At 40.4% G+C, this 10,527-nt stretch overlaps 1 protein-coding gene across 1 annotated transcript; it reads right to left on the reverse strand.

The window, feature by feature from the left end:
• Window positions 1–6,382: 6,382 nt before the first annotated feature.
• avpr1aa (arginine vasopressin receptor 1Aa) lies at window positions 6,383–9,907 on the reverse strand. Its single transcript, XM_030054629.1, has 2 exons — window positions 8,872–9,907; window positions 6,383–8,159 (listed from the first exon to the last, which is right to left on the reverse strand). The coding sequence occupies exons 1-2, from the start codon at window positions 9,740–9,742 to the stop codon at window positions 7,873–7,875; spliced, it is 1,158 nt and encodes a 385-aa protein (XP_029910489.1). The 5' UTR covers window positions 9,743–9,907; the 3' UTR covers window positions 6,383–7,872.
• Window positions 9,908–10,527: the final 620 nt, after the last annotated feature.

The raw sequence follows: 10,527 nt of genomic DNA on the forward strand, positions 1-10,527 counted from the left end.
TCTGCAGGATATTAGGACTGACACTGTCTTGTTGATAAATTACCTTAAAGCACAATTCACTCAGTGCCTAATTGGCATTAGGCTTTTTGTGGTTTTAATGTAATTTATCAATAAAACAATGTTGATTCTAGTATCCTGGTAAGCCCTGGAATATTCTATTTGGTTCACAGTTTTCTCAATAAAATAGTGTTAGATTTGCTCTTTTGCTTTTTCATTTGAATTTATGTTCTTTGTTGGCCCGCAGAGCCGTTAATTGGCATTCATTAAAACCGCTTTATGAAACAATAGGACTGGCTTGAGCTTGACTCTTAGAGCAGTTGTGGTCGAAATAAAAGCAGGGTTACAACCACTACAATGCTGAAGCTTTTTTTTTTGTTTGTTTGTTTCTGAAATTCTGATTGTGTAGAGCCATGTGATGTGATGTGCCATTGTAAAAGAGCATTGAGTGAAAGAAAATCATTACAAGAACTGGAGTTGATTTGAGTGCTTAGTGGAAGCAGTGGAGTTGGCAAATCAATGGAATGAAATGAATGGATGACAGAGGCTTTGTTTTCACAGTGAGGCACCAACTGTTTTGTCTGTCAGGTGTTAGTGCAATATCCATTAGCAGTCACAGGGAGGCGGGGAATAACAAAAGGAAAGAAAGCATCAAGTAGGTCTTTTTTTGAATTATTTGAATTCAGCTTCACAAGAAGTGCAGTATGTAATTCAACAGTGTGTTATCTTCTGCTCGTGCTCTTGGGCTTAAAACTAATTTTTTTTATGGAGTTGGAGGTTCTCATCACCTGAAGTTCATCATTCAGTATCTCAAATCAATATTCTGATCTTTTTGCTTTTTGTCAGTCAGTGAATTAAGTTTATTTCCAAGTATTACTATTTCTTTTCAGTTTGTCCTTGTCATCATTCTTTAAGAGTTGGGGTCCCTTTCATGAAATGGAATAAAAGTGTAATGACACTTTTCAAATATTTGAATAGCATACCTCTCAATCCTCCTCCTCTCAATCTCAAGCCATGAGCTCTTAATATAGACTAGATAGTCAGCCTTATTCACTAGAAATTGCTAGAAATAGCTTCCCTGTTCCGCTCAAAGAGTGATTCTGGCAACAAAAAGCTCAGTATGGATCAATACACTGAGCAGAAACAGTATAGCACTGGCAGTGCTAGAAGTGGACCGCTTCAAAATTGATTTCTTTATTATAACCACATTTTGTGGGAACTGAACAGAGTTCAGTTGGCCAGCACTTCTTGAATTTTAACAAGGTCAGGCAATTATAGCACCAACAGACCTTTCATTAATGAAACCTTTTCCAAAATCAGACAACAAAGCCATGTAATTTAAAATGGCCTATGGCCACGTGGATATCTTAAATAGAGGCTAGATGAAGTGAACGTGGAGAAGATTACATTTGATTACAAGAAATGAAATCCTTTCAAATATGTTGTTCCATAGATAACACGTGAGCTCGGCAGCCACAAATTTCTCATGGACAGCAAAAATTGTGTGTGTGTGTGTGTGTGTGTGTGTGTGTGCGTGTCTTACTAATGTTGTGGGGACGTAAATCTGTTTACACAGTCATGTGGTGGGAACTGGTTAGGGTTAACATTACATTATTATTATGTATTATATGTGTACATATTATTATGTATTATTATTCACATTAGCATAGCTTCAAGGAAATGAATGGAAGTCAATATAATGTCCTCTGAAGTAATGGAAACATGACGACATGTGTGTGTGTGTGTGTGTGTGTGTGGCTGCATATTAATCAAATTAATCAAATAGTTCTCTACTTTTTCACTCACCTATCTATCTAACCTAAAATAAACTAAAGAAGACAAGTCACAAACAATAACAAACATAAGAAACAAACCTAAAGTAAAGCAAAGAAGACAAGAAACAAAGATAGAAATGACTCTTTTTCCTTTAATGAGATCTGGATCAAAATGAAGGGTTGACACGTCATTTACTGAGTCCAGTGACGTTCAACAATCAGTGGAAAAAAACACCGGAAATCACAATGGTTACAGCACAAATGGAGGTAAAGTGTTCAGGTTTCCTCACACAGTGCAAACATTGGGCTACATCACACACACTGATAATGGCATGGCGGTTAGTTGATCTATAAAATAAAATATAGATGCCAAGTGCTTATAAAATCACTTATCACACATTTTAAAGAAAGTTAACAGCTTGTACCTGTAAGCTGCTGTCACATACAGCATCAACAGTGTGAAGTCATTTAGAGCAACATCTTGTCTTTCTCCAGCAGTGGCGTTTTACTAAGATAAGACACTTTCATCAGGGAAAAGGGTCAGCGCTTACCAACCTGTGGATTAAAACAGGGGAAAACCGTTACACTGACAGTTCATTAATCATTGTCCACCAAGGCAATTCAATTTGCTTTTGGTCTCCAGGCAACGGCAGAGCTGCAAAGGCACCGCATGCTATTCATATTTTGGTGGTGCTGGTGATGTGTGTGTGACGAGAGGAGTGATTGAGTGAGTGTGAGCGTATGCCACTTGTGTCTTAAAAAATAAAGTGTGAGACAGCATTCTTGTGTGATAATGTACATAGGCCCACGGTGTGTATGGATATCTGCACATTGGTAAGCATTTGTCCGTCAGGCAAGAATATGCTGCCTATTGGTTTGGTTTCATTCATGGTCCCTGAACTCTGAAATTTAAATCTGTGTTATTGAGCAGATGCTGGTTGTTTGGATAGATAGCGGGTCCAGCAACCTCTGTCTCACGTCCCTGACTCTGCCTTTGATTCCCACCTGGCTTGTTGGCTCACAGAGGAAGTCTATCATCTGTGTGCAGCCTTCACAGGACTTCACCCTTCAGTTCTAAGGCACATCAAAGCATGATTTTGATTAATGAACTTTTAACGCAACCTTTTGCCTTACATGAAAAACACAGCATGTTGTCTCAAAGCCTCCGTAGGCAACATTTAAAGCACCAGTATCTGCACCTCGTCGGGAAGACTTTATTCCTTCACAAGTTAAATCTCTAATACCAGCTGTTGCTCATATTTACTTGCGATTCTCAGGAAAGCAGGCATCATTCTCGCATCAGTTGTGTAACACTGGATGCTGTTCAGTATCTTCTGCAAAGTTGTATGGCCTTCCAGGAATCCAAATCCCTTGATCCTCAGAAACCTTGATTTATGGACACACTGCTGACCAAAGAATACGCTGATAGTTGAGATTGCAAGAACACAATAGACCCATAGCTGCGCACAAGTTTGGAGAGGCAAACAGTTGCACTGCTGATAAAAATATCATGCTGAGCAAACCTTTGCTGGAAAGATTAAAGTTCAAGGAGAGGAAAGATACAGTGGTTCTCTAATTTTGCTCATGAGGAACCACAGTTTCAGAATTATTTTTTTCTGCTGAACCAAAGCTATTCTGTGAGGAATTTTGTAGGCTTTTCAGCCAAAATGTAATGCTCTTGAACTAACTCCCTAGCTTGTAGCATTTTATTCTGCCTAACATAGTCAGGATTAAGGAAGGCTTTAGCAATTACTTTTTAAAGCAATTTTTACAGAGAAATTTTCAGTCTTGCTGCTGTTTAGTTTAGTGTATAATGGCACGTGCTCACATGCTTGTTTACATAAAATCTGTGACCACTTGGGAGTAATAAAAAATGTTTATTGTAAATAGAAAATGTGTGTTGTTTTCAAGGACATGTGAAGGAGAACAATGGAGCAGGAAGAGGAAAGCTGTGTACAGTGATGTCAAACATGTAGTGAGAGAGCCGGGTCTCACCCGGCTCCTCTGATCACAAGACCAGGATGCTGGAGGAAGTCCCTGCATTAAACTTCCTGTATTGTTGATGCCTGATGTACTAAACAATCCTAACCAATGTAGGGCACAGTGTCTGTAGCTGACAAACAATAGTCTTCTTTAGCCAAATTGGCAGTTGCTTCAGCAACTGTTGAAAATCAACATTACAGTCACAATTGTAAGTTGAGAAACATTTTCTCAGGGTGTTTGATTCAAATTGTCCTGCCAATAATCGTTTCTGAATTGGGTGGAGAGGAGATAAGGTTGTTTGGTGAACAGCAGCCAACTCTGGACACAATTGTCCGGACCGTGATAGAGATTTGTTTCCTGTAAGGAAAACATGGGAAGTTGTTTACCTACTACATTAGGAAGCCGAAAGATCGGTATGCATCTGCTTGCACCACATAGCACATCATCAAAAAGTTTTCAGCATTTAAAGAATGCATCTTGAAGGCACAATGAAGTGATGTCTGGCATTATTCCTCTTAACTGATCACACTAGTGTTTTATTCACACTGATGTTCTTTCAAGTCTTTGAAAGAGCAAAAAATTGAAAGGGGTGGGGGTGGGGGGGATCAGTTGAGTTGCCAGTAAACAACAAACCGTCCCTTGAATCACGTTTCATGCTAGAGAGAAATTCAACATACATTAAAAGGCATTCTTCAAAGCATTGTCAGAGAAGAATAACTTTCCCATATATGCACAGCTCATATCTCTGACCAGTTCTGCTTTTTTATTTATTTATTTATTTATTTCTGCCTGACTTACTGATCTATAAAGCACACAAAAGGCATGGAGGATCTTTGTTCCAGAGGAAATGTAAGCACCTCACAGACCTCTGTCATATACATTTATCTTTGTTGCTGCATTCACCTCACCTGCTCACTAAGTATCCAGATATTTTGAATGGGATATGATGGCACACAGAATCAGTGTACAGGAAAAAAAATGACGATAAAGGTGTTATTTTGGCACTGGCAAAGTGTAAATCTACTTTTTATTTTGCAGGCACAGCTGGACATAAAACCCAATTTCCCCTCAGGGATCAATAAAGTATTTCTGATTCTGATTCTGAAAAGCAGATGGAATCCAACAATCTTCATGTTAAATAACTTAAATTGATTAAGCGTAACACACAACATTAAATTCAAAGTGAATATTCAATGGCTGTGTTGCTGGTTTTCTTAACCTTCATAATATCTGTTTGGAAACACTGTCTTTTAGACAAAATCCAGGCAAACACTCAATCACTGTCTTTTTTTTTTTTTTTTTTGCCCTGTTTAAACTCTGACTAGTCCTTATCAAGTTAGAGTTGTCTATCAGAGGCATGTGGCTTAATGATTGACATGTCCAATGTGTTGCAGAGTGGGTTCTAGACTGAAATGTGAGATACATCCATCAGACCTAAGGGGATTTTTAGAGAGTGTTACCGCATGAGCCCAGTTTCTGTGAGCCAGGGTTGCCAGTTGCTTGTTTAATCCTCCTTTATGACAACATTATCTGATATGGGAAGGCTTGGCTTGTTTTGCCCCATTTGACACAATTTCAGCCAGTGAAAGAATGTCCTGTAGGACTTCTCCACCCATCTATCTCCACGATATGACTTCCAGGCACGTCTGGCCCATATACTATAAGGTCAGGAGGTCACAGATAAATTGGGACATACAGGAAGAAAGGATTTGAGAAAGTTCAAACTTAGAATGAGAACAAAAACTTCAAAACTTTGGTCCTGACCACAGCAAGACTTCACAACAAAACTACTGGTTGGTTGCAACTGATTGTGTGATAACTGAAGGTTAAATGACCAAAATGTAATAAAAAGTTCATCTAAATGAGTCAAAATGTACTTTATTGTCAGATAAAGTAATCACATTACTTTATTACATTAAATAGCGATTATAACTTCTTGAGGGGCGTAACATCATGCTTTTAGCTGATGATTTAACAATAAAATTGATAAATTACATTAAAGCACAAAATGATAAAAACAATAGCTTGGGTTATTACATTGTTACAGAATATTATCATCAATTGAAAACATGTAATATGTCTTTTGAAGTTATAATTTCCTGTTAATATAGTAATGTGTTATTGCTATCATATGCCAAAGTGTGTCAGGTTTTTATTACCATTTACCATTATCATTCTCAGCAAGGCTACAAATACCCTGTGATCAGGCTGTAGGTCCCACCAGGAACCTCTCTGCATACAGAGCTGTTTCTGTTTCTTGTTATTTTCAGCAGAAGGGTCACACCGTTGCATGTTCCCAACAGTGCTGAGGGCTTGACATATTTTAGTGCTTACGTACTGAGCTCATGAAGGTAAAATTGCTCAGCTTTCACGAGAAAAGGGTACTGTGTCTTCAGTAGCTTTACAGCAACAGCAGGAGGCACAACCAGCTCTTTGGGAAAGCATCTGTTTTACACTATTAGCTATAAGGGAGGCATGCTGTAGCCTCTGTGAGCGCCGACTCTCACCTTCTGAATACATCATGTTTCATGGCTGTTAAGGCAAGAGACAAAGCCAGTGCAGTGTTCAGTACATCAACGTTTGTATTTCATGTATTTCAACATATATACATTTCTGTGATATTCCAATTCATTTCTATGTGCACAAACAAAACCAGATGGATACTAGCTTATGTTGAACAGATTTACATACATTCTTCCTATTTACAGATCAATTTAACACTGAAAAGTGCATTTTATGTACAAATATACTGTGACAAAACATAAGAAAACTCAAAACATTTCAGTATATTCTTTTTGTGGAATTGACACGATGGTATAGCATACATAGCATTAATGTACAGCAAACTGCTAATGTGAGGAGTGCAAATGAAACCCAAACAGAAACCATTGTGGAGCAGGATGCCAGAGAGCCAGGAAATGTGTTGATGTGGTGTGTGTGGAATTTGTTGGCTTTTCCTCAGCATTGTTTTTGTGGAAGCCAGAGGAGGAGTCTGTGATGTCCTATAGGTGGACTCCTACAGCTGTAGCCAATCCAGTTTAACTATGAACCCCCACCCCATCATTACGTCTCTGTGTGTGAGTGAACACAGTTTTGAAGGAGAACCCCATCTGCGTCTGCCTGTCAGGAGCTGAAGCCGTTCTGTTAGGGTGTGCAAAGGCTAACGGCTGTGAATTGAAATTCATTTTAAAAATAGTTATAAAAACATGGACACACACAAGATGCCCACTTATCTGTGTCGCCCACCAAGCCCCCTCCCCCATTTGCCATGCATGTTGATTTATTAACCATAAATGTCTTTTTCAATTGTTCAAAGAAGGTATAGTTTAGAGCATAATTTCCAACATAAGACTTTTAAATGTATTCAGCCTGGTTTTGACTATAGGGAAAAATAAAATGAAAAGCAAAACAAAAGGGAAATGGTGACTGCAATGGTTATCTATAGAGACATGGTGTCACCACAGCCCACCACAAGCCCCTCGGCCCCTGCCACTAGTCTTTGTAAACAGTCTGGCTGGAGTGGTACTGCAGGGAGTACACAGCCAGTACTTAGAAATATTAGTTGTTGTTTTTTTGTGTGTGTGTGTGTGTGTGTGTGTGTGTGGAAAAGCGCCTATAGCATTAGTCATCAATACGAAATCATGTTGGCATTTCAAAAGCTCTCCTTGGTCCTGTCACATGATGTTAAACTTGAATTTATTTTAAATGTACTCACCAAACCCCCCCCCCACCAAAAAAAAAAAAAACAAAAAAACAAAAACATGGCTGTCAACATCAAGCATTTTTCCAAATGTTTCACACATTACAGGCCATGTTATGTGAAAAAAGCACATACTTGCACAGAGAATCTAGGAAACATCCACTGGACATTATGTCCATATACTCTTTTCTGTCACTGCGATGTAAAACATTCAGAAAACATGTTTAATATTCGCTATATTCCTTTGCTCTTTTCTACATTTCCAGTGAAAAAATGTTGCTTTAGTCTGTGGGGTTTAGGGCACTGGAATCAGTTCCAGTAGTGTCCATGTATGGTACCTGATGACTGATGCCACTGTCAGACATCTGTTCATTCCCAGATCATTAAATATTGGGGCTACATTATGGCATTATGGTGTCACTCTGCTTGGATGGACGGAATGGAGGACTTGGGAGAACTGTCCAGCTCTTTCCAGTTGCCAGAGCTCGGGCTCCGGTTGGTAATTTTAGTTAAAAGAGTTGTTCTTCGGAGACTGCTGTCCGAATCCTCTTTCTTGAAATCAGTGCTCATTTTATGGCAGCAGCAGAAGCAGTGTGCAAAGTCTTGGAGAAGATGACCGCTGAAGATCATGTATATCCAAGGGTTACAGCAGCTGTTGAGACTGGCAAGGAGCGCAGACAGAGTCACTGCTGTGTTCTCAGAATCTAGAGAGAGAGAGAGAGAGAATGAGGAAGAGAAGGGGGGGAAATGATCAGAACATCTGGCACACTGGAAAATATCCATAAGCACTGCCATTCATCTGGTATGGAGAAAAATGTTACCGAAAAAAAAAAAATCTTCGGGAAAAAATATGTAAATGAACAAGAAAATCTCACTTGTTTCCAGTGAAACTCATTTCAAGTATCTCCTTGAATCAAGTGAAGTTATCTGCCTAATTCTACCTGCCTAATGATGCATCTAATGTCTAACTCTTAACCCAGTAGGAAGAATTTTCACTTGTTCTAAGGAAAAAAAGTAAAACAAATATGAAACAAATAATGGATCGATCGGTTCAACTGAAAACTTAACCTAAAACGGGCGAATTTAATCAATAAACAAATTTAAGCAATTCCTTCCAAATAGATTTTGTTCAAATGATATCTATTTTACTATATATGTTTGTTTGTTTTTTTTCTAAACAATAAATCAATAAATATAAATAAACTCGCGCGTAATGGCTATGCGCGCTTGGATTTCTCTCTCGTTTGCGCACTGATTTTTACATTTGTGGCAAGTGACCAAAGGCTTTCCATGCACATTCTTCTAAGGTTACACTATGTGTCACTCGGGCAGCCGTAGCGTTTTAAAATTCGGTACAGGGATTACTTTAATAACACAGGGTCAGGCGATGTCATATATCACCATCCCGCTACTCACCATCCCACTGGAAGTTTTTATCCCATACCGACCACATCTGCACTGTAAAAAAGGGTGCCCAGCATATAATGTAGGCCAGAACTATCACAAAAGTCATTTTCACTGTCCTTAACTTGGCTCTGGATATAGTGGTGACGCTGCTAACGGAATTCTTCCCGATCAGACCGTTCTTAGTCGCAGCGGCCGCAGCTGTTTTCCTGGTCTTATACTTGATATTCTTCCATATGCTGTGGCAGATGAACCCGTAGCAGATCATGAGAATGACCACGGGGACGAGGAAGATGCCCACGGTTATCCAGGTGATGTACGCCTTGAGGCCCCACGGCTCGATGAAGTGGCCCCAGCAGTCGTAGACGTCCGAGCCGTTCTTGATCTCGCTCAGGGAGAAGATGAAGTACTGAGGCATGCTCAGCACCAGGCTGCACATCCACGTGGAAACGATCATGATGTAGGAGCGCTGCGTGGGCTGCTGGAGGGTCTTCAGCGGGTGGCAGATGGCGATGTAACGGTCCACGGTCATCATCACCATCATGTAGGTGGACGCAAACATGCCCATCACCTGAAGGTGCTTGACTATCCTGCACAGAAAGTCTGGCCCGTAGAAGCGGTAGGTGATCTCCCAGCAGAGCTGCGGCAGCACCTGAAAGAAGGCGACCACTAAGTCGGCCAGGCTGAGGTGCTTGATGAACAGATGCATGCGAGACATCTTCTTCTTGGTTTTGTACATGGCCAGCAGGACGCTCACGTTCCCGATCACTGCTACCACGAAGGTGATGCTCAGGACCGTTATCTCAATTTTGGCCACCTCCTCGTTTCTTCCAAACGGGTCGGTCCCGTTCGGCTGGACGCTGTAGTTGTCAGGTGTTCCCATCGTAGAGTCGTAAGTGGGACTGCAACCCCGTGACTGGCTGACTCCGTTCAGGGGCCGCTCATGGTCAGGAGCAGTGCGCGTGGCATTGCCCCTCTGTGCGTCAAAGCCACTCTTAGTGCCAGAGGGGCGGTGAAGCGCCAGTCCTCTCGGTATGGAGCCACCTGATGCTGAGGAGAGATCTCAGAGGTCTGTGGGGCTTTGACTGCTGCTGGTACCTTTTAAACTCGAATCAAATTTCAGGCACCGTGTGCGTAAAGCGGATACACTGCAAAAAATATCCACTTCAAGAGGCCAATTTGGCCAAGTGTTATGTCATAGAAGCATGTAGGCTGCTCCTCTCAAACAAGTCCAGTGCGTCCCGTCGGGCATTAAACAAGTGATACCAGTCATACAGGTGGCATGATTTCACTTGCGCCCGACGCAAGTCAATATAAAATATCTGACTTGAATTAAATGAAATCACCCCGACATCAAGGTGAGCCGCCCTTTTCAAAATAATTCTCAAGTGCAAGTGCAGCTACCTCACTTCATTGACAGATGTAGTCAGTGAAATGACAATTGTTTTCAAGAAAACCCTAACTAAATAAACTGTGCAATGAATGTTTGTCTTTTTCTTTTTCTTTCCTTCTTTTTTCTTCTTCTTCTTTTTTTTTTTTTTTTTTTTTTTGCAGTGCACAGTGAAACCCTCCCGCGACGTGGACACACCCTCCATCACACCAAGTCTGTCTAAGCATAACATTTAGAAGTCGGTTTCCTCTTCTTTTTTTTTTTTTTAGTGACCCTAA

The sequence above is a fragment of the Myripristis murdjan genome, chromosome 6 (assembly GCF_902150065.1).
Source record: "Myripristis murdjan chromosome 6, fMyrMur1.1, whole genome shotgun sequence".
Classification (NCBI taxonomy): domain Eukaryota; kingdom Metazoa; phylum Chordata; class Actinopteri; order Holocentriformes; family Holocentridae; genus Myripristis; species Myripristis murdjan.

What these genes read in the sequence shown, in the direction of transcription:
- avpr1aa (XM_030054629.1), bottom strand. Translation starts at nt 9,742, where the DNA reads ATGGGAACACCTGACAACTACAGCGTCCAGCCGAACGGGACCGACCCG. An exon ending in TAAAAACTTCCAGTGGGATG is followed by an intron (nt 8,160 to 8,871) that starts GTGAGTAGCGGG and finishes CTCTCTCTCTAG; the next exon opens with ATTCTGAGAACACAGCAGTG.